The sequence below is a fragment of the Mobula hypostoma genome, chromosome 27 (assembly GCF_963921235.1).
Source record: "Mobula hypostoma chromosome 27, sMobHyp1.1, whole genome shotgun sequence".
In the NCBI taxonomy this organism is placed as follows: Eukaryota; Metazoa; Chordata; class Chondrichthyes; order Myliobatiformes; family Myliobatidae; genus Mobula; species Mobula hypostoma.
Genome location: NC_086123.1, coordinates 30,666,480 through 30,691,399, shown reverse-complemented (window position 1 = coordinate 30,691,399; position 24,920 = coordinate 30,666,480). Strand labels below are relative to the sequence as shown.

The window sequence follows — 24,920 nt, the reverse complement described above, 5'->3', positions numbered from 1 at the left end:
CCCCACTATCGGAAAATATAGCCACTCTATATAGGCTTTTCAATATTCAATAAATTTCAGTGAGATCTCCCTCATTCTTGCAAACTCCAGCAAATGCAGGCCCAGAGCCATCAAACACTCCTCATATGTTAACCCTTTCATTCCTGGAATCATTCTTGTGAACCTCCTCTGAACCCTCTTAAATGGCATCACATCGTTTCTTAGAAAAGGGGCCCAAAACTGCTCACAATACTCCAAGTGCAGTGTGACCAGTATCTTGTATTCCAGTCCTTTTGAAATAAAAGCTATCATTGCATTTACCTTCTTTACCACCGAATGAACCTGCAAGTTAACCTTTAGGGAATCCTACACAAGGCCAAACAAGTCCTTTTGCACTTCTGATTTTTGAATTTTCTCTATTTAGAAAATAGTCTACGCCTTTATTCCTTCTACCAAAATGCATGACCATACACTTCCATACACTATATTGAATCTGACTCTTCTTTGTCCATTCTTCCTTCTTCCCCTGCTTTCTCAATACTACCTGCCTCTCCACAATTTCTCCGCCCATAACTGCAACTGATCTATATCCTACTATATTCTTTGCCAGTCTCCTACACTATGCACAAAATCATAAAACCATCACATCATCAAACTTATCAATGCACTCATCTACATTTCTATTTAGGAATGTGTATATCTTTCTATAGAAGCAGCGTTTAGGTTATGGTTAGAGATAACGGGTGCTTTGGAATTTCATGGAAATTTTTTGGAAATGATGGGAGTGTGTTTTCGTGTTGTGTGCCTGACACCAGGGTGAGCTGGGTCTTTTTGTACTTCAAGAGATGAAGGGAGAAGACACTAGAGAGAAGAGGTCGTAGGACTTGACCCGGAGCAGGGCCATCATTCGGCGAAGCTTAGGGAGATTGAAGGAAGATCGGCGAAGGGGAAACTGTGAGCTCCAACTTGTGCATCTTAGACTGTTTCATTAAAATGGGCCCTTTTCTTTTTTTTTTGCTTTTTCTTTACTAACCCTTCAGACAAATTAAGAATTATAAAGCTAAATGGTTTAATTGTATGTGGTGTACTGCCTGTTATTTTGTGGTGCTAATTTGTAACAGGGTAACACACACACACACACACACACACACCACCAATCCACTACCCTGTCTTCTATGGGCAAGCCAGTTCTGAATCCAAATGACCAATTCAGCATGGATCTCATGCATCTTAATCTTCTAGATGAGCCTCTCATGAGGGACCTTGTTAAGTGGCTAAGAAAGTACGTAATATTTGATCTGCTAATGGAGAATGAGACAACGTAGGGGATGGAAGTTTGCACAGGAGAACACTGCATCCAGTGATCAGAATGCCATTAGTTTCAAGGTAAATATGGAAAAAGATAGGTCTTGTCTGTGGGTTGAGATTCTAAACTGGAGAATGGCCAATTTTAATGGTATCAAAAAGGATCTAGTAAGTTTGAACTGGACAGGCTGTCTTCTGGCAAAGGTGTACTTGGTAAGTGGGAGGCATTCAAAAGTGAAATTTGAATAGTACCAAACGTATATGTGCCTGTCAGAATAAAAGGTAAATATAACAGGTTTAAGAGAACCTTAGTTTTAAAGAGATATTGAGGCCCAGGTGAAGAAACAAAAGGAGGAGCATAGCAGGTATAGACAAGTAGGAACAAATGAAATACTTGAAGGGTATAAGAAATACAACAGAACATTTAAGAAAAATATCAGGGGGGCTAAAGGAAGGCATGAGGTTGCCCTAGCAGACAAGGTGAAGGAGAATCATAACGGATTCTACAGATATGAAAAGAGCAAAAGGATTATAAGGGACAAAATTGGTCCTCTGGAAGATCAGAATGGTAATTCATGTGTGGAGCCAAAAGAGATGGGGGAGATCTTAAGCAGATTTTTGTTGCATCTGTATTTACCTGCAAGGTGGACACAGAATCTATAGAGGCAAGGCAAAGTGGCAGCAAGGTCATGGACCCCATAGAGATTATGGTGGAAGAGGTGTTTGCTGTCTTGAGGCAAATTACGGTGGATAAATCCCTCAGACCCTGTAGGAGGCAAGTATAGAAATTGCAGGGGTCCTAGCAGAGATACTTAAATCATCCTTAGCAACAGGTGAGGATTGGAGGATAGCTACTGATGTTCTGTTGTTTAAGAAAGGCTCTAAAAATAAAGCAGGAAATTATAGGCTAGTGAGTCTGGCATCATTCATGGGAAAGTTATTGGAAGGTATTCTAAAGGACCAGATATACGAGTATTAGGATAGACGTGGATTGATTTGGAATAGACAGCATGGCTTTGTGCGTGGTAGGTTGTGCCTAACCAATCTTACAGTGTTTTTCCACGAAATTACTAGGAAACTGGATGCAGGGAAGGCTGTGGATATTGTTTGCATGGACCTTAGCAAGTAATTGAGAAGAGGTCCCAGATGGGAGGTTGGTCAAGAAGGTTCAGTCACTCAGCATTCAAGATGAGGAAGCAGATTGGATTCGACATTGGCTTTGTGGGAGAAACTAGAGAGTGGTCGTAGTAAATGGTTGCCTTTGACTGGAAGCCTGTGTCTAGTGGAGTATTGCACGGACTGTTGCTGGGTCCGTGTGGAGGACTTTTGGCCAAATGAGTCAGGTAAATACCTTTGCGAGACTATAGAATTGTGTGCATGTATTGCTTAATGCCTGGATCAGCAGAAAATTCTGGTGTTGTCCTTTAGCATACTGCTGTAGACATTAAACCACGTGATGTTGATCTCTAGCCTACAGCTGTACACCACGAGGCTACGAGACTTAGGTGATTTTTTCCTCCAGTTTGCTTAGAACACCAAATATGGATATGTTGAACAAAACAAACCGATTAGAATCAACCATAAAGAGGGTGTTAGTACTGACTGTAAGCAGTCGTTGCTCTCTGGAGGGATGGCTCCCCGTGTCACATAAATAAAGAGTCTCCTCACCAATACCTGGGTCTGAGTCTTGTGTGGAAAAGGAAGTTCCCTAACAATTTGGCAACGAGGTTGGGATCCCTATATATGGGATCCAACGGAGCACCGACTGAGTAATTGGCCCCTCAGAAAGGAATTGAAACCCTACCCTTGAGATTTCCCTGAAAGATGGGAATCAAGACTAGGTGCAGGGTGAGGCATGAGTAAAGTCATCCCTGACTGCCAGTAACCAGATCCTGAGTTCTAGCAGGAACAAGGAGGAAACTGGGAGAGGAAAAACATACCTAACAGACAAAATATTTTTGTGATATTTAATGGGACCCAGGTATTTGTATATGGGAATCAGCTGACTATGAAGTTCAGTTAGTACAGAAAATAGAACACAATACTAATAAAGAAAAATAAAAGTATATGTTAAAATGGGAAATCGGGCCGCTATGTTCCTGACCAAACCAACCCAATCAGAAAAGAACAAGGACCTCCCCATGAACAATGCCCAATCCGATTACAAAGGCCCAGATTAATAAGGACACAGAGAAGAAAATTGTAAATACAAGAAATACAATTGTTGGGTGACCCCCCCCCCCCAGGTTCACCCACCAATAAGGTTTGGTTGGAAACAGAGGACAGCAGATACTCTGTTACATTTTCCAGCTATTTATATGGAGGTTATTGAACTGGCAGTGAGATTGCACCGGCTGCTACCCTGGACCGGAACCCAACCCATGTGCCTGATTCTTCTGGAACTTATGGGCAGGGATGGACACTCCATTCATGGAGGGTTGAGTTTCCACCAGACAGAGGAGAGGGGATGCCCAATAGCACCACAAGGGGAGGAACCTCTCAATTCCCCTGGATAATGGTGGGCAACGTCCCCATTTTAAATCCCCAGACCACAGCTGAGGAATGCAATATGATCAGCGACAGCCCTGATCCACTAAGAAAACTGTAGTGTTTCATAACTGGCTTTCTCAGACACGTGAAATATTTAACCCACTGCCCGGCAATTTAAGGAACCGTGTTATATATGGAACTTCATGGGATGGGGCCGTGGCCAACTTCCAGTCCACTATGCTAATCCTGAGGGAGACTGGCAACCAACAGTCAGCGAGGATGCCCAACAGGCGATGGAAATGTGGGAGCACGAAATTAAAGCCCCCATCCTTGCCACAGCCCGACAATATGGGGACTTCAGAGAATTACCCAGTGCATGTAAAAGAAAGGACAGACCATTACTAACTTCGTAGCTCGATTCAAAAACACTTGGGAATCACATGCAGGAGTACTCCTGGACCAGCAAAATGCCCCCTTGTCTGTACAAACCTTCCTTAACTGCCTCCAACCTGAGATCGCCCATGCCTTTAAGTTGACCAACCTGAACTGGCAGACCCAGCAATGGAATGTGATAACCCAGACCCTGACCAACATGGAACGAAATGGGTTGTTGAAGATCACTGGAGAAAAGGGGCAGTACATGCAAAAAAAAAGGGAGTGGAAGGCAGGAGCTTGACCAAGGCCCTGGGACAAGAGACAGGACATATGCAGGAATGTGGGTGAAAGCGGCATTTGGCCAGAGTGCCGAGGTGGCATGGAGGGACAGGATAGGAGAGGGTAGGGAGAAAGGATGACCAGCAAAAATCCCTGGGGACTGACACCTTTCACTCTGCGTAACTTCTTCAGCCCCCAACAGACAGGCCACGAGAGGAAGATGATATAAGCAGCTATGATCAAGCTCTCTGAGATCCCTCAGGAGGATGCTTTCCTGGAAGTAAAAACAGCTAAGAAACAAGTACATGAACTGATTGATTCCGGCACCACTATATCGTCCTTAAGCCCCTCTGTGGCATTGCCTCAGAGTACTGAGACTACAAAAACCGTGAGGATAGGGTCTCCATGACAGATCCATTATCGCAGCCCATAGAAATTAAGAGAAGGCAGAGGGATAGAGGAAACATTTGTTATAGCCAATAACTCACCCATTAACCTAATATTACGCCGTAATCCATTGCACTCCTGAGGGATTGTACCTCAAGCTAACCAATGAAAAGGTACCTGAGCTTCGCTTTATAAACCTCCAAAAAACAGGACCCACAGAAAAGCAGGCAGTTTTATATGCCTGGGATATAGAGCGGCTCCCCTGGGGAAACCGACTGTGGCAGGAATAATGATGATAGTGGGGGACTGGGGATTCTTGGGAGAGTTTGTAAATACCTACAAGTTGGCAACTGCATTGCACTGTCCTGCCGCCTTCCAAGACCCTGATCGTGATGATGGTTATCGTAAAAAGACTTCTAAATATGGGGGTACATTAGGGTGCATTTCCTTTAGTGGGGCCATGGTTTTTGGCCCTCAGGGACTAGCTGCCAAAGTCCATTTAGACCCCGGCCTTTTCCATGCTCAGACACAATTATTCCTAGAGACAAAGACACCACTAGTCTCTTTAGCCCTGAAACCTCCTTTCATGTCAAAGGACTTGGGCCCCATGGTGAAGAGAATAATAGTTGACCTGCCCCTATTCTGGGAACCCAGCGTACACTTCTTGAACCCCAAAATTGGCGTTACTTCCATGCAAGCCGAAGGGACATCATCTCATCATCGTCCCCTGCCCCAACTTCAATGGTCAGGGCCTGCTGACAGCCACCAAGTGAACCCAGAATTACGGGCTCACCATTAAAAGTACGTCGGCCTTGTCAAGACAGTAACCCCCCCCCCACCCCGCCCCATGGGGTGACTCTGAAGCAGACTAGCCACCTACTCTCCGTCAGATAGAACCAGCTATCGGAGGATGCCCTGAAGGGCATCAGGCCAGTGATCGAGACCATGATACAACGAGGGCTTCTTCGGCCCACTCAGAGCCCTTGCAACACACCTATTCTGTCAGTCCCTAAACTGGGAAGACCAGAGGAATGGTGGTTCATACAGGACCTACGGGCCAATAATCAAATCGTGTAACTGATTTCACCCATTGAGCCAGACACCAAATGTTATACTAGCCTCCTTCCCCTCCCAAAGCTGCTGGTACACTGTAGTCGCCTTGTGCTCTACCTTCTTCTCCATCCCCCTTCATGAAGGCAGCCAGTACTTATTTGTGTAATGGCAGAAGTACGTTTGGGACCTATTCCCAGCTATTGGACTCTGGGAATAATGCGATTATTCAGCTACTTAATACTACATAGTTGAATGTATTTATTCTGACAATCTCAGCAGGACTGCACCTGATAGGTAAACTTGTCTTGCAAATGTCTCATTGAAAAAAATGGCCTCCAGCTACGTTAACTTCTGCAGTAGCACATTAGGTTCCAGTTATAAATCAAATTTATGGTTTGTTCAATGCGTCAAGTTTCAATTAAATTCAGAGCTGTTAATATGAATGAGAGTAGGCACCTGGCCAAGTGGTTAAGGCATTGGACTAGCGACCTGAAGGTAGTGAGTTGGAGCCCCAGCCGAGGCAATGTGTTGTGTCCTTGAGCAAGGCACTTAATCACACATCGCTCTGCGACGACATTGGTGCCAAGCTGTATGAATCCTAATGCCCTTCCCTTGGACAACATTGGTGTTGTGGAGAGGGGAGACTTGCAGCATGGGCAACTGCTGGTCTTCCACACAACCTTGCCCAGGCCTGCGCCCTGGAGAGTGAAGACTTTCCAGGCGCAGATCCATGGTCTCGCAAGACTAACAGGTGCCTTACTTTAATACGAATGAACAGCTATGAGAGAGGGGAGTGTCTGGGGTCCAATGACTGATCAGAGGTCATAATTTTGAATGGTATCAAAGTAAAATCAGTATATTCTGAGGTATATACTGCAGAAAGGCATGCAAAGAATAGGTCTACCATCACACGGGCTCCTAAGCCTTCCACCAAGAAGCAAATGATGACCTTTCTAGGCATGACGAACTATTGCAGGCACTTAGGTCCCTGAATACTGGACTTTGGGAGTCTTCGATACAAACTGAACAGAGGAAATGGAATACGCTTTCACCACAGCTCACCAAACAGGCTATAAAGTGATGTTGCTAAGTAAACCTAACCTTTTCTTCCAAAAAGCACCAGCTCTAAATCCTTCTACCTTAGTGCCTCTCCCTGGTGCTCGCAAACCCCATCATTGCCCGAAAGTAGTAGAGATAGTCACCCCGCCCAGCCGATCTGTTACCTATCCCCCTGGATAATCCAGATCTTATTCTTTTTACAGACAGCTCCTCCTACAAGCCCTGTCATCATACAATCATGGCAGGCTATGCAATTGTCACACCCTTCAAGACACTGGAGGTAGCAGCCCTTCCCCTAGGCACATCCACTCAGGCAACTGAGCTATGTGCGTTAACCTGGCCTGTATCTTGGCCGCCGGGAAGACCGCCAGTATCTATACCGACTCTCATTACACCTTTGGGGTTGTACATGATTTTGAGCCCTATGGAAAAATAGGGGATTTATTACCTAACCTGGGAAGCCTATACTACACGCCAGTTTGATCGTTAATCTGCTACAGGCGGTGCAGGTGCCAAATAATTTAGTAATAATCGAGTGCGACTTACACATTCATGCTATGGATCCCACAACACAGGCAACGCAGCAGACTCCAAAGGTGTGTGGCACCACCCTGATGGGCGGCCAGTTTGCCCCCAGAGTCTCCGACACGCCCTTGTTCACGCAAGTCATGAAAGGAGGCATGTAGAAAAAGGAGGTATTATATATCTGGTATCAAAACCATGGTTTGCACCTGGTCTAATGGCAGTGGCCGAGCACACAGTACAAGGTTGCGAAATCTACCGAACATATAATAGAGAAATCACCCATTACATTTGACTATCTGCCCCTCGCAGAGACTCCTTTTGTCAACCTACAGGTTGACTTTGTGCACATGCTGGCTAGTGGGGGGGTGGTTTAACTGTTTGCTAGTAAGAGCTGATATATTTTCTTAGTGGGTGGAGGCCTTTCCGACCCAAAAAGATGATACCAGAATTGCGGTCAAGACCCTTATGAGGGATATCATTTCCCCGCTTTGGGGTCCCTTACCAAATCAATAGCTACAGGGGAACCCACTTTACTGGGAAGTTGACTGAGGAATTGAGTCAGGCTCTGGGTTTCGGCTGGGAATACCACTTCCCATATCAATCTCAGCCCACTGAGGTGGTGGAAAGAATTTACAGGGTACTAAAAGATACGCTGGCTGAAACATGTCAACAAACTGGGTAAAAATGGCCCAAGGCGCTGCCTATCGCCCTGTACACCTTACGAAATCAGGCCAATCGAACAAATAAGTTGATCCTGTTCAAGGTCCCAATGGGATGCCCCACATTTGCCAGATCCTGACCCTCACTAGAGGGGGTAACAGCCCTCTAATTTGGACAGATGAAAAGACTACTGAAGCAGTGAACCCCTTAGGAAAGGCCATTTGAATAAACCAAAAACAAGTAGAGGTGGTACTACCTCCGCTGGGAGAAGGAAACATATCCTTTTATGCCTGGTGGCACAGTACATGTCAAAACATTAAAAAAAGATTCTCTCCCAGGTGGAAAGGACCATACCAGGTACTCCTCATCACTTGAGACCCTCCTGCTAATACTGACAGGACTGAAGGGAATAGTGGGGGTGGGAGGGGGAACAGCACACCTGCTACCTAATACTTCCATGCTTATGGCTTATGATTATGCTAGCTTTGGAAGGAACTCAGCAAAAAAAATATAGAAGTAATCACAGCTGAAGTAGTTTGCAGAATGGGACAGCCTTAGATTTTATACCCGCTGAAAAAGGAGGAGTTTGCTCAATCATAGGACAAGAATGCTGCACCAGTATCCAGATGAATCTGGGAATATCGCCCATCTAGCTGACCACATACAGAAAAGCTCAGAGCAAATTGGGAATGTGGGTGAGGGAATCCATGATTACAGCCCAAAAGGAGGGTGGTGGCCCCTTCACGGATCCCTGGGTGGGGTTGGGGGGCAACAACTGCATATTACAGCCTAATCTTGCTCTTAATAATCGCGAGGTTTGTTTATTAAAATGCATGCTGCCCCTCCTGAACTCTTGCCTCTTGCGTCCGGTACCCTCTGGGAACGATATCTTTCCCCAGTTAACCAGGGGATCCAAGCTACCGAACAAGAGACAGACCAGCAATCCAGAGTATGATGAGGAAGCCTGCCTGGTCATGCATCCCTTCCGCCCTTCAAATGGACCCCTTTTTCCCCCAAGGATCAGAATGACCAAAAAGTAAGGGACTTTGGAGCATTTTGGCCAACTGGGTTGGGTAATACCTTTGTGAGACTATAGAATTCTGTATCTGTATTGCTTAATGCCTGGATCAGCAGAAAATCCTGGTGTTGCCCTTTGGCCTACTGCTGTAGACTAAAGACTACATGATGCTGACATCTAGCCTACAGCTGTATACCATAAGGCAATGTGACTTGGGTGTTTTTTCCCTCTAATTTGGTTCAAACAATACCAAATATGGAGAAGTTAAACAAACCACACCCATTAGAAACAACCATAAAGAGGGTGCGTGTATCGATTGTAAGCGGAGCCGTGGCTCTCTGGAGGAAAAGCTGTCCATGTCATGTAAGTAAGGAGTCTCCTAACGAATACCAGGGTCAGTGTCTTGTGAGGAAAATTAAATTCCCTAATAGTCTGTTGTTGTTTGTCGTGAGTAATCAATGATCAGGATGATAATGTGGTTATTTAGATCAGCAAATCTGTGGTTGATACGTAAATTGGACAGTGAGGAAGACTATCAGAACTTGCAGTGTAATCCAGACCAGCTGGGAAAATGGCAGATGGAATTTAATATAGACAAGTAAGTAGGAGTGCTGCAGAACAAGGAATCTGGGAATACAGGTACATCAGGAAAGTAGTATCACAGGTAGGCAAGGTCACAAAGAAAGCTTTTGGCACATTGGCCTTCAAAAATTAAAGTTACTTTATTGTTGCCAAACAATTGATACTACAACGTACAGTCGTCATAGCAATATTTGATTCTGCGCTTCCCGCCCCCTGGAGTACAAATCAATAGTAAATATTAAAAATTTAAATTATAAATCATAAACAGAAAATGGAAAGTAAGGTAGTGCAAAAAAACCGAGAGGCAGGTCCAGATATTTGGAGGGTACAGCCCAGATCCGGGTCAGGATCCACTCAGAAGTCTTATCACAGTTGGAAAGAAGCTGTTCCCAAATCTGGCCGTTACGAGTCTTCAAGCTCCCGAGCCTTCTCCCAGAGCGAAGAGGGACGAAAAGTGTGTTGGCTGGGTGGGTCGTGTCCTTGGTTATCCTGGCAGCACTGCTCCGACAGCGTGCGGTGTAAAGTGAGTCCAAGGACGGAAGATTGGTTTGTGTAATGTACTGGGCTGTGTTCACGATCTTCTGCAGCTTCGTTCGGTCTTGGGCAGGACAACTTCCATACCAGGTTGTGATGCACCCTAGAAGAATGCTTTCTACGGTGCATCTATAAAAATTAGTGAGGGTTTTAGGGGACAGGCCAAATTTCTTTAGTTTTCTCAGGAAGTAAAGGCACTGGTGGGCCTTCTTGGCAGTGGACTCTGCTTGGTTGGTCCAAGTATGAGTGCAGGAAGTGGGATGTTATATTGAAGTTGTATAATACATAGGCGAGGCTTAATTTAGAGTATTGTGTGCAGTTTTGGTCACCTACCTGCAGGAAAGATGTAAATAAGGTTGATAGATATAGGGAAAATTTACAAGCAAGTTGCTGGGACTGGATGACCTGAGTTATATATAAAAAAAATTATAGGTTGGGAGTTTTTTTTCCCCATGGAAAGTAGAAAATTGAGGGGGGATTTGATAGAGGTATACAAAATTATGAGGGGTGTAGATAGGGTGCATGCAAGCAGGCTTTTTCCACTGAGGTCAGGTGGGACTACAACTAGAGGTCATAGGTTAAGGATGAAAAGTTTAAGGAGAGCAAGAGGGGAAGCTTCTTCACTCAGAGGGTCATGACAGTGTGGAACAAGCTGCCAGCTCAAGTGGTGCATGCAAGCTCGACTTCAACACATAAGAGAAGTTTGGATAGGTCCATACCCAGCTATGGCCCTGGAGCAGGTCAATGGAAGTAGGCAGTTTAAATAGTTCAGCATGGACTAGATGGGCTGAAGAGCCTGTTTCTCCACTGTACTTTTCTATGACTCTAAAATCTATATAGACAACATCCACAGTTCTCCTTTCATCAATCACCCTCATCACCTCGTCAAAAAACTAAATCACATTAGTAAGACACAACTTGCCCCCCATAGAGCCATGCTGGCTCTCGCTAATTAGGCCATGGTTTTCCAAATGCCCGTAAATCCTATCCATAGGATTTCTCAATAATGTTCAGTACTAATCAACAACCTCCAAAACCTGGCCGGTACTAATCAACAAGCTCCAAAAGAGGACCTCTGCAGCTGGATCTTTGACTTCTTCATCGGGAGAGCACAGATAGTCGGGATCAGAAATAACATCTCCTCGCATACGACCAACATCGGCACATCTCAAGGATGTCTGCTTAGCCCACTGCTCTTCTCTGTCTGCACCCATGACTGTGTGGCTAGGCACAGCTCAAATCCCAACTATAAATTTACCAATGACACCAATATCGTTGGCAGAATTCCAGACGGTGATGAGGAGGTGTACAGGAGTGAGACAGATCAGCTAGCTGAGTGGTGTCAGAACAAGAATCTTGCATTCAACGTCAGTAAGTCCAAAGAATTGATTGTGGACTTCAGGAAGGAGAAGTTGAGGACACACTCACCAGTCCTCATCGAGGGATCAGCAGTGAAAAGAGCAAGCAGTTTAAAGTTTCTGAGTCTCAACATCTCTGAAGATCTATCCTGGATCCACCACATTGATGCAATTACAAACAAAGCACAACAGTGGCTATTGTTCATTAGGAGTTTCAGGAGACTAGCAAATTTCTACTGATGTACCATGGAGAGATTTTAACTGGTTGCATCACCGTTTGATATGGAGGGGCCACTGCAGAAGATTGGAAAAAAACTGCCTCATGGGCACTAACTTCTCCATCATTGAGGACCCACATCACTCAGGACATGTCCTCTTCTCACTGCTATCATCAGGGAGGAGGTAGAGAAGCCTGAAACTACATAGTCATGCGATTCAGGAACAGCTTCTTTCCCTCTGCCATCAGACTTTTGAATGGATATTGAACCCAAGATCATTACCTCACTATTTTTGTCCTCTTTTTGCACTATTAATTTAACTTTTTTTGATATATGTAAGTAAGTTTTTTTACCAGTATGCATTACAATGTACTGCGGGCGCATAATGACAAATTTCACGACACATGCCAGTGATATTAAACCCGATTCTGATTCTGCACTGATGTTACAACACAACAAATTTCATGGCGTAAACATGAGAAAGTCGCAGATACTGGAAATCCAAATCAACACACACAAAATGCTGGAGGAACTCAGCAGGACAGGCAGCATCTATGAAAATGAATGAACAGTCAAGGTTTCAGGCCGAGGCTTTTCTTCAGGATTGAAAAGGAAAGGGGAAGACGCCAGAATAGAAATGTGGGGAGAGAAGGGGGCTAGCTGAAGGTGATTGGTAAAGACAAGCAGTGGGAAAGGTAACAGGCTGGAGAGGAAGGAATCTGATAGGAGAGTGGACCATACAAGAAGAGGAAGTGATAGGCAGGAAAGAAGAGGTAAAAGGCCACAGTGGGGAATAGAAATGGGGAAGGAGAGGGAATTTATTTTTAAACAGAAGGGAGCAATCAATATTCATGGCATCAGTTTGGAGGCTACCCTGAAGGAATATAAAATGCTGCTCCTTCACCATGAGGATGGCCTCATCTTGGCAGAAGAGGAGGCTATGGAACAACATGTTGGAATGGGAATGGGAATTGGAATTAAAATGTTTGGCCACCGGGAAATTTCGCTATTGGCGGATGGAGCAGAGATTTACGATGAAGCCGTCCCCCAATTTACAATGGGTCTCACCAATGTAGAGGAGGCCGCATTGGATGCGCCGGACACAATAGACAGTCCCAGCAGATTTGTGGGAGAATTGTTGCCTCACCTGAAAGGACTGCTTCGGGCCTTAAATGGAGGTAAGGGAGGAGGTGAATGGGCAGGTGTAGCATTTAGGCTGCAAGGATAAGTGCCAGGAGGGAGATTAGTGGGGAGGGGAAAATGGACAAGGGAATCACGGAGGGAGTGACCACTGCCAAATGCAGAGGGGGGGAGTAAATATATTATTAGTGGTGGGATCCTTGGAGATGGCAGAGGTTGCGGAGGATGTGTTGGATGCGGAGCATCATGGGGTGGTAGATAAGGAACTCTATCCCTGTTAGATAAGGAACGCTATCCCTGTTAAGAGGGCACAAAAATGGGTAAGCACAGATGGAGGAGATGCAGGTGAGGGCAGCATCAATAGCACAGGGAGGGAAAGCTCATTCTTTGAAGGAGGTCATCTCAGATGTTCTGGAAAAGAAAGACGCGCCCTGGGAACAGAGACAGCGGAGGCAAAGGAACTGAGAAAAGGAACATGAGATGGGGTAGGAAGGAGGTACGGTCAAGATAACTGTAGGAATCGGCAGGTTTATACAAGGTGTCTATTGATAGTTTGTCTCCAGAGATGGAAAAAAAGAGTTCAAGGAAGGGGAGGGAGCTGTCAAAAATGGACCAAGTGAATTTAAGGGCTGGGTGGAAGCTAGAGTCAAAGTTGATGAAATTCACAAGCTCAGCAAGGGTGCATAAGGCAGCACAATGTAGTCGTCAATGTAGCAGAGAAAGAGTTGGGGAGTAGTACAGGGCAAGGCTTGGAATATGGACTCTTCTATGTAGCCAACGAAGAGACAGACATAGCTGGGGCCCATGTGCGTGCCCATGGCTACTCCTTGAGTCTGGAGAAAGTGGGAGGAGCCAAGGGAAAAATTGTTCAGGGTGAGGACCAGTTCTGCAAGATGAAGGAAGGTGGTGGAGGAGGGTATTTGGTTAGTTCTTTTGTCCAGAAAGAAACAGAGCGTTTTGAGGCCTTCCTGATGGGACTCATCCTGACTGAACATCCATAGTGAAGATGAGGCAGTCAGGGCTGGGAACTGAAAGTTACTGAGGAGGTCGAGAGCATGAGAAGTGCCGCAGGTGTAGCTGGAAAAGGACTGAACCAAGTTGGGTAGAATGGAATCAAGATACGAGGACATGTGCTCAGTGATCGGAGCAGACATGGACAATTGGCCTACCTGGACTGTCAGGTTTGTGGATCTTGGATAGGAGGTAGAAGCAAGTAGTGCGGGTTAAGGGAACTATGAGTTTGGTGGCAGTGGATAGTCTCGATTTCATGATATAAGCATAACTCTCCTCTTAACTCTCCAACCTTCACATTCTTCTCCTTGGTGAATACCAATAGGAAAACATTAATTTAGGATCTCACTTACATACACTAGCACCAAACAGATTTCCATTTTGGTCCCTGGCCTAGGTATTCTCTTGCTTCTGTATACTGGGATTCTCTTTATTCTTGCTTGCCTAGGCCATTTTGCCCTCTTTTCATCCTCATTTCTTTTTTGCTCCATCATACATCTCTTATAAACTTCAATGAACTCACTCAATATCAAATGCCTAAACGTGACAAGTTTCCTTCCTGGAAACTATAGTCCGGTGAGTCACATGTCAGCGGTAGGGAAGTTATCGGAGAGGTATTACACTTGATTCTGATTCTCTCCAATAACCATCTAACAAGACATAGATTACTTTGACTTTGGCATGGCTTTTAACAGGATTCTGCATGGCAGACTTGATTAGAAGGTTAGGGCAAATGGGATCCAAGGCATGTCAACAAACTAGATCCAAAATTAGCTTGGTGATAGGAGGCACAGGGTAGTAGTCAAGAAGTGTTTATCTGACGAAGTATATAACCAATGATGTATATAGGCATTGGTGTTGGAACCATTGTTGTTTATCACATAAAAATAATTTGGATAAGAAGATTGGTGGACTTAATTGCAAAATTGGTTAGGTAGTAGATAGTAAAGAAGGTTGTGAAAGAATACAGAGAATAAATCAGTTGGAAAGTTGAGTGGAGTGATGACAGATGAAATTTAATTCATACACATTAGGTTAAACACTAACAGGAAAAATGCAGGGACCTCAGGCATTTTGATATACAGTGGGACCTTAGGGTGAAAGCTCATAGCTTCCCGAAAATAAAGCATTCACTATACTTGTCTTCGTAGGCTGAGGCTTTGAGGAGAAGAGTTGAGGTGCCACATTGCAGCTGTGACAAAATATTGGTCAAGCTGTACTTGTTCAGGACTATGGGAGTTATAAGTATATGGTAACAATGGTGCACAAGAAATTCAAAAGGAAGGCTTTACAAAGGAGAGTTTGAATATGCTGCGTTTATTCTCTCTGGATTAAAGGAAGCTGAGAGATGACCTTATAAAGGTTGATAAAAACTACATAACAATCTACTCTTTTCCAAGAGTGGGAGATTCTAAAGCTTGAGGCTATAGGTTTAGGGTGCAAGGGGAGAAATTTATCTGCTAAGGGACAGATTTTTCACACAGTTTACATTGAATAATCTATGGAGGAAATGGTGGAAGCAGATGCAACAACCTTTAAAAGGTATTTTGACAGGTCCAAGGATTGGAAAAGAGTAGAGGTTGAAGCCTAACGTGGGCAAAGAAAGAAGTTACAACTGACGTGGATGAGTACAGCCAAAGAGCCTTTTTGGCACGCCATACATCTTTATGATTCTATGTTTATTAAAAATGCAATGTGTACCTACTACATCTGTACTGCTGTTGCTAAAATCAGCTGTTCTAACAGCAGATCCCAAAGATGAACAAAGGCAACATGTGCACAGGAGCACCAATAGCAATAGGTTTCCCCACAAATCACACACTATCCTGATTGGGACATATATTACTGTTGGGTCTTAATCCAAGAACTCTCTGCCTGACAGCACTGTTGGTGTATATTCCCCAGAAGGACTGCAGAGGTTCAAGATGGCATTTCAACACCAAACTCAAGGTCCAAAATGAGCAATAAATGCTGTCCACCAACGTCACCCAGATCTTGAGCAAGAAATATGAACAAATAAAAGGAAAACTGCCAGGTTAGAGTATAAGTTGGCTGATAAATTTTATCCAGAAATAAATCCAAAATAGGTGAAGAGATTAAGCTGAAATTAATAATAATGATTAATTTTTTTCTAGAGATTTGATAATTGAAGAATGCTAAAGTAGTAAATAATCTGGCAGGTAAATTAAGAACAGCAAGCAGATAATTTAAGAATTCAAAATACTTTCATTCAAAACAAGCCCAAATTTTTACTCAAAAGAAAGTTGAAATTGAAATATTCCTTTTTTTCTTTCGTCTAACTACAATATGTACACAATTATACCGTTTACCTCTTGGAAATTGATAACCTGCTCCATTGGGAGCTTCTCCTCCTCCTCAATGGCATGTTGCATTGTGCGCTCCACTCTCTGCAGCAAAAAGTCAAACGCTGCTGGGTTCTGAAAGGCAAGTCAATGAAAAAAATTCACAATTTAAACAATTCCAATAGTCTTATCATTCTTAGTATATTTATGCTAAATTCCCAATTAGTAATGCCCAAGTTATGTATAAAATTGACAGCACCTCATTTAAAAAGAAATTAGTTTCCATCCATGGCCAAGATATAAAGTAGCAGTCTTTTTCAAAAAAACTCAACCAACAAGGTTCTCAGAGGTGACAGCTGGGTTGGAAAGAACATAGGTCTCGCTTCTGATTTTACTTTGATACCATTCAAAATTATGACCTCTGATCAATCATTGGACCGCAGACACTCCCCTCTCTCATAGCTGCTCACTCATATTAACAGCTCTGAACTTAATTGAAACTTGACGCATTGAACAAACCATAAATTTGATTTATAACTGGAACCTAATATGCTACTGCAGAAGTTAACGTAGCTGGAGGCCATTTTTTCAATGAGACATTTACAAGACAAGTTTACCAATCAGGTGCAGTCCTGCTGAGATTGTCAGAATAAATACATTCAATTATGTAGTATTAAGTAGCTGAATAATCACGTTATTCCCAGAGTCAAGTGTCAGAGCATTTTTCTCAGAGAATTCCCCAGATGTGCCTTGGAGAAAAACAAAATACCCTGCCTTCAGTTTTACACAGGTCCATTCACCGCTGCTTGATCTTGGAATCCAGCCCCAATTTAACACCTAAAATGTTTTGTGGGTTATCCAGGCTTATAGTGGAGCACTTGACACAGTCAATAGAACTGCTCTGACTTGGAAATAATTAACAGTAACATTGTCTAGTGATGCCACCTCTCTTTAAGCCCAACAAATCATCAGCTTTCTATAGGAAAAGTAAAATGGGAAAAGCACATGGTGACAAAAGAAGAAATAGCAGGGTCTGGAAAGGCAGCAGCAAAGTACTCCTGAAATGTACTAAAAACAGACCCAACCCATCCCACCAATTTTAGACAGTTAGCTGACTTTAAGGATGGTAGATATGCTGAAATAAATTAGAACTTCTTACAAATGGAACATGGTCCATACAGCCTTGTACCTGCTGTCAAAACCCTGCAACTGTGTAAAGCTGAAGGGAAGTAATTTTTCCAAGGCGCATCTAGAAGAATTCCCTGCAATAAATGCTCCCTAACATATGGGAGCTTTGGGACTGTATAAGTAAGATTATTTAGCAAGTTAATAGTACATAGCTTCCATGTGCAAGTGAGAATTTGAGGAGATACCATAATGTAGTCACCGAAAAAAATAGTGGTTTGAGTGCATATTAACCAGCACAAAGAAAGAAAAGGAAAGTGGTATCAAATCCGAAGGCATAGATACCAAATGGATCAGCCAGTTGGGCCTGTTAACATTTGGACTCCCTAATATCCTCACAGCACAAAACAGGAGCAGTGAAGAATCTACTTCTCATCCCTGCTTAATGAATCAGATCACAGCTTCCCATATGTTTTACTTCATCTGATGAGAGATACAACACACATGCAACTGTTCATCCCAGCATTTTTTGCCGGACAAAATTCAGATTTCAGATAATCCTCTTAACTTTGAATGTGTGTGCCCAGAGAGTTACAATAGGAGGATTAATTCTCAAATACACACCATTTTAAATCGGCACGGTATGTCACTGCGAAAAACTCCTGATTCCAAAGCCTCAACGTGTCCTCCTACATACGTCTCCGAGTCAAGCACGTGACCATCACTTGTCAGCTTATTAAAGACCTGTTCCTGCTTGTTTGGGAAGATGATGTTGGCATGAAAAGCCTGGACCATCAGGAGGGCCTCACAAAGTGTTCCAGACCCCTTTCTTAACACCTAGAACACAAAGAGCTTATTACCAAAAGTAGAAATGCAATTAATTGCATCTCAAAATGTATGAATGTTTACCATGGGGAAAAAAAAACAAGCACATTGCTTCATGTAATTAAACAATTGAACTAAGTCACATTTAAAAGTTCACAAGCTTCTTTACTGGCATTACAAAACTCTGGGGCCATCTTGTGGTGGAAATATGCACTGGGAGACCAAGCAATGACCACAGCAAACATCAGCTAAATACTCACACATCTTGTACCGACTGTTCATTAATCAACTCGATTTACTTACTTTACTACTGGACACCATTAAATAAAATGACAAAATATGTCACTTTAATAATTTCAATTCTATTGGTGTCTAATGAATTTTTGGAAGTCTGTTGAATTTTAACTGTATGATGCATTTTACTGCATGTTTCAATGTACGTGAGATAAATAAACCTGAATCTGAACCTTTGCATGAAAAGGGTTTTTTTTCCTTCTCAGCATCCAATTTCCAATTTAAGCCCACCTTTTCACCCATATTCCAATGGCAGACGACAGGTTCCTGTACGGCCATAATCATACCATACAAAATACACCAATCAGATTAACATTCAATAAAGCAAAAAAAGGCGGCAAATTGGAAGGCCACCAGAGTTCTGTAGGTAACCTAGGACAATGGCACACACCTACGATGCTTTAAGTTTAATTTTTGTCTTTGTGTTTCCTGGCATTCTTTGTGATAACAAGCTGACTAACAGGCAGTCAGTGGTGCGCTTGATCTCCCATACACAGGTTTTCCTGCTAACAGAACTCTCATGTTCATCAAAATGGTCCTTGAATGAATTAATCAACAATAGTAACTCTGGTTTACTAGGTTTTATGTTCTGTCTGAATTCCTTAAGATTCTTTGAATCAACACACTTAACTCAAAGTATACCTTCTTCAGCCATCATTTCAAGGCTTGTAATTTTTTGATGAATTTATGAGGACTTAATGCATGCATTAAGAACTTGGATGGAATATTAAATTTGTCTTCTTATATATTAAAGTCATCTAATAATAGCTATTTTAACTTTTTTTTGCAGCAACACACCAAAGACTGACCAATGGTTATGACCCATTTTTGGCATTTCCCTTATTGGTTTGTTCTGCTGCATAGTGTATAATTGGCAAGTCTCGACTTTTTTCTCCTGTTCTTCATGTTTTAAAGAATTATTTTGTCACCTCCATGATGAAGTACACTGTGTAGAAGTAGAATTCAACAGGGTTCTGATGTATTTTTGAAGTCTTTCTAAAATTACAGAATAATCTAGCATATCTAAAAACAAAGTTTGGAATTGAAGAAACAGTACTTCATGTTACCTCTGCACCTGCTGTCATTCAATTTCATGTTTAGCTGCTGTTCCACATTTCATTGCTGTCTCGATTTAAAAGGGTCAACATCCCATTCCCAATTCAACCCATTTTATTTTATTTATTTGGAGACATAGCGTAGAACAGGCCGCTCCACCCAGTAACCCACTGATTTAACCCCAGCCCACAGGACCATTTACAATGGCCAACTAACTTACTAACTAGTATGTCTTTGGACTATGGGAGGAAACCAGAGCACCCGGATGAAATAAACATACACACACACACACGAACAACATACAAACTTTCTTACAGTGGACACAGAAATTGAACCATCTTTATCCTGTTATATTTGGACTATAAGTTATTACATTGTCTGCATATCACAGCAATAAGTGGCATTCTACTAATTCGTACTGAGACAATCAGATGCAAAGGAGCATAGCACTGATTACTCACTTTTGTTTCCCCATGAGTCTCACCAAGCCCAAGTCTCATCACATAAATATTTCACAATCTTGACTGCAGGTTCTAATTATGTATTATTATGATGGTAAGAACTCACTGCTTTGCCCACTACTGATGCCATGGGAGATGTTTTAGAGTGGGAATTTTTTCCTCATCTTACTAGAACTAGCTGGCTATTGCCTTGCTGTTTTCAACACAATAGCTGAGATCTTGAGTACCAGCACAGTCAGGATACACCCCAGTATGAATAATGAGCATGAGAGAACGCTACTTTGCAATATCGCTCCTTACCTCACAAAGGTCTTGCTTCAGTCTGTAGTTATGTCTATAATAGTTTAATTGCCACCAGTGCCTCCTCAAAACATTGATCAATCAATTCTCCAAGATTTGCTTCTTTAATTAAGTTCTATCTTCGCTTTATTTTCTTAGCATCCTCTGAGAACTGTACATGCTATTAAAATCACTTTTGTATTCTTCTTCTTCTTCATGTGCCTTGCGCATTACACGCTTGGGCGATCATGGCTCTCCACATCAAACGATCCCTCGCAGCGTCAATGATATCTCACACACTTAGATCTGTTAGTTCTTTCACAGTGTCCATATATTTTCTTCTTTGCCTTCCTCTTCCGCGTTTCCCAGGCATACGGCCTTGTAATGCAAGGCATTTTATTTCTCCCTTTCTGATGACGTGGCCCAGGAATTTAAGTTTCCTCTCATTTAATGTTCTCATTAAAGATCTTTTTGTATGGGCACGTTGGAGTATGGTCTCATTAGTTACCCTATCTCTATAGGATATTTTCAGCATTCTTCTAGGAAACCACATTTCTGTTGCTTCTAAGTTTCTTTGGAGTTCTGGTGTTATAGTCCATGTTTCGGAAGCATACAGCAAGATTGACCAGGTGTAACATTTTAGTAGCCTAAGCCTTGTTTTCATAGAAGTGTGTCTGTTGGCAAAAAATGGGCTTCATTTTTTGGAAGTTGGTTTTGGCACTGGGAATTCTTCTTTTTATTTCTACTTTACTTCTAGCATCTTGTGATATAGAACTACCAAGGTAATTAAAGCTGGTCTTTTGTTCAATCTCTTGGTTACCGATGCACAATTGGCAGTTGGAAGTATCCTGCTGTTTTGATATTACCATACATTTGGTTTGTTTGTTTGTTTTTTTTTACAGTTGATGGTTAGACCAAAATCTGCACTTGTTTGTACTACTTTGCCTAGGAGGATTTGTAGGTCGTCTGCAGCACTTGCTTTAGTCACCCCATACCACTTTGTATTATCACTCTCCAAATGTTATCAAAACTAAAAACATTAACTATTCTTCTATTCTGAGAAGATTCTTTTAATCCCTTCATTAATATATCATCAGCTTCAAGTAGCACCGCGAAAGGAACCCGTTGTCTACATTTCAACCTCGCTAGAATCTCATACCAAAAACCACTAATAAAATTCAATCACAAGAACAGGCACAGCTCAAGAATTTTTAAAAGACTGGAACAGCAACTCCTGCAACAGAAAACAAGTTTAAAATACGCCAAATTTCATAAACCTACCTCATCGGGTTCCATTGGAATGATTGTACACAAGGCAAAAATGAAGGGATGTACATACTTCATGTACATGTAATAAGTAGACACAGCATCAGACACTGAGTAAGTAGCTAACGTCTGAAACAGAAAATAGGAATCATTTGATATTCCAGGAACCCCTCCTGATACATCTTCTTGCTAAAACTGTCAATCTTAAATCAAGCTCAATATATATCTATATAATTATTTCCTTCAACATCAGTTACATTGCAATTTTAGACATGTACAATTGAAAGGTGTAGAGTAATAATTCATCGCATGTTGAAGTTGCAAGCAAATTTGAAGTCTTAAGACTGTATTCCCGATTATCTTTTTGAAGTTGTGAGAGAAGTGTTTCCTTTAAAACAATTAACTCCATTCAGATCAGCAAGAGTTAATGCAAGTAACTTGGAGAATCAATTAAAGAATCCAAGGAACATTGCATAAAATTGGTAAATAGCAAATATACTCATTAATTCATCAGCCCGACATTTGTCAGGGAGAAAACGTTAGTTGCTATTAGTAAATATATTAGATTAAGGCACAGAATAATTCTTGATAAGCATGTTAACATGGCTTTGTGAAAAGGAAATGGTTTCTGACCTATTTATCAAAGCTCCTTGAAGGGACAATGTGCATTGTGGATAAAGGGGAACATATGCTGTAGATCTATGGAATGCATTTGACAGGCTACAACATCAAATGTTACTGTGGAAAATACTAGCTCGTGGTATAAAAGGCAAAATTTGATGGTAGATGGGAGATAGACAAATGAGCAGGAAATAGAAAGTAAACTTAAATCAATCTTCTTCTAGTTCACAGAATGTAATAAGTGGTCATAGAGTGACGAAGTCATACAGCACTGAAATCTGACACTAAGATGTCCATCTACACTAATCACATTTTCATGCATTTGGCCACATTTTTCTATTCCTTTCCCATCCATTTACCTATCAAATGCTTTTGAAACACAGTGATCGCACCTACTTCTACTAGAACATTGGTCCTGGTACCTACTACCCTCTGTGTGAGAAAAACACGCACCTTACATTTCCTTTAAATATTTCCCCTCTCAGCTAAAACCCAAGTCCTCCAGCTTTAGGTTCCCTTACCCTTGGAAAAAAGACTGGGACCATCTATTTTTCTGTCATCATTACCTGTGGTTCTTCAGTGGCCATTCGACACATTTCTTCAGGATCCAGTTCCACAGGGTCATAGCCCAGTTTGGCTTTGGCTGCAGCTTTCAAGTTCTGACTACCCACAGGCAGGTAACTGTCTCGTTTCACCCATCTGACATGAAAAGAGCAATCATGACACATCAGTGCAACCCAAACCCAGATAGAAAGAGAAATTACTGTTCAGCAGTTCTCAAACCCATTCTCCTGCTTTCTCACTGTAACCTTTCATGCTCTTACTAATCAACCTCTGCTTTAAATATACCCAATGACTTGGCCTCCACCGCCACCTGCAGCAATGACAAATTTGTACATCTAATTAGTATGCAGTGTCAAGAAAGTTAGGGCATTTATTGGCATCAATTTTGCTCCTTAGTTTGCACTTCAGAGCAAAATACTAACTTCCGAGCCTCAAATGAATCTTTGTAGTCATGCTTGCTTTTTTTTTCTTTATTTGGAGATTTAATGCTTAAGTGGAATATATGGATATTTTCACATCTATATATGACCACATATATCTACAATATAAATACTTCAGTTGCAAATTTTATCAGCTTGCTAGCTTGTACAAGGATCCCTCCCAGGGCTCGAGTCATCTAACTCTGAAATTACACTTCGTTTCTGGAGGTTTGCCTCAGGCACACTGTCTATAATGAATTTATTCACAAATCAAATTGGAAAGAAAGCTGCTCTGTTCTCATCTAATAATGCTTTCATTTCAACAATAATTTACTTCTCACTGATTATTTATCTAGACCTGGCTTTTCTGGTTCATTTCAAAAGTCTGGAAGTTTCACCTCCTGAAACATGCCTGGACTGGTTCAAGGTGAACGAGTGGATGGTGATTCTTAAATCATTTAAATATGTTAAATGTTGTCAACAGTGAAGAATGCTCACAAGTTCTAAATTCCACTAACAATTTTTGACATCAAGTTTGCTACAAATCTTTTCTGTTTGCCAGTGTTAGCATGATCTTGACCACAGTTGAAGATGAGTATTGATTAGTTACCCTATTCAAGGTTTTGAATCTAGGCATTTCCACAACTATCCATTAGGGTTCTCTCTCTCTGCACAATGGAGCTAACCCTGTTAATAGACAAAGACATAAACCTATTATCTCCTTGTGCTCCGTTTCATTGTTCCTTTCCAAATTTTTCTCTTCAACTTAACAGGTGCTTGCATTGTGATGGTTTTATTTTGAGTAGCTAGCATGCATGTGATATGCAAAATTCAAGAAACCAATTGTTTCATCAAAACACTCTGTTCACATTTGCCTTAGGATTACTTTCTTCCTTTTTGATGGGCCTTTTTTTTTAAAATAAACATATGGTTTTAATTCCCTTTGTCATCTTCATCAGTTTTCACAAGCAACTTGGCAAATCCTTTCATCTTGGATATAGAACAAGTTGTTAACAGTTATCTCTTTAGGTTGTATAAGGCATTGGTAAGGCCGAATCTGGAGTATTGTGTTCAGTTTTGGTCACCAAATTAAAGGAAGGATATTAATAAGGTTGAAAGAGTGCAGAGAAGGTTTACAAGGATGTTGCCGGGACTTGAGAAACTCAGTTACAGAGAAAGGTTGAATAGGTTAGGACTTTATTCCCTGGAGCGTAGAAGAATGAGGGGAGATTTGATAGAGGTATATAAAATTATGATGGGTATAGATAAGAGGGAATGCAAGCAGGCTTTTCCCACTGAGGCAAGGGGAGAAAAAAACCAGAGGACATGGGTTAAGGGTGAGGGAGGGAAAGTTTAAAGGAAACATTGGGGGGGAGGGGGGTTCTTCCCTGTATGGAGGGATATCGCTCGTGTGCAGGTCAGTGGGACTAGGCAGAAAATAGTTCGGCACAGCCAAGAAGGGCCAAAAGGCCTGTTTCTGTGCTGTAGTTTTTCTATGGTTTCTATGTATCTCTGTGATTTAGGACCTTCCAAAATGTGGAATTTTATCTACTCTATATTCTGTCAATATGAGCTAAGTATGTGAAACAAAATTATATTCTTCCCAGCTTTCAAAGAAGGCCTTTTGCTACAATGAGTAACATGAAGTCATTTTGTGCTCCTGCCTCTTGTTTTAGCTTGGTTGTGGCTTTCCTCAATATATAGTTGTGTGGATGGCATTTCTTGGGAAACGCA

General features: G+C 42.1%; 1 protein-coding gene across 3 annotated transcripts in view; it reads right to left on the bottom strand.

Annotated features, from left to right (window-relative positions):
• pole (polymerase (DNA directed), epsilon) overlaps positions 1–24,920 on the bottom strand; it is a 135,227-nt gene that overhangs the window by 94,156 nt on the left and 16,151 nt on the right. For all 3 annotated transcript variants that reach the window (XM_063034149.1, XM_063034150.1, XM_063034151.1), the window contains 4 exons: positions 22,770–22,902; positions 21,598–21,711; positions 18,026–18,238; positions 16,304–16,411 (listed from right to left, as the gene is read on the bottom strand). In XM_063034149.1, the coding sequence (XP_062890219.1) occupies positions 16,304–16,411; positions 18,026–18,238; positions 21,598–21,711; positions 22,770–22,902 (568 nt within the window). The remainder of the gene's footprint in view (positions 1–16,303; positions 16,412–18,025; positions 18,239–21,597; positions 21,712–22,769; positions 22,903–24,920) is intronic.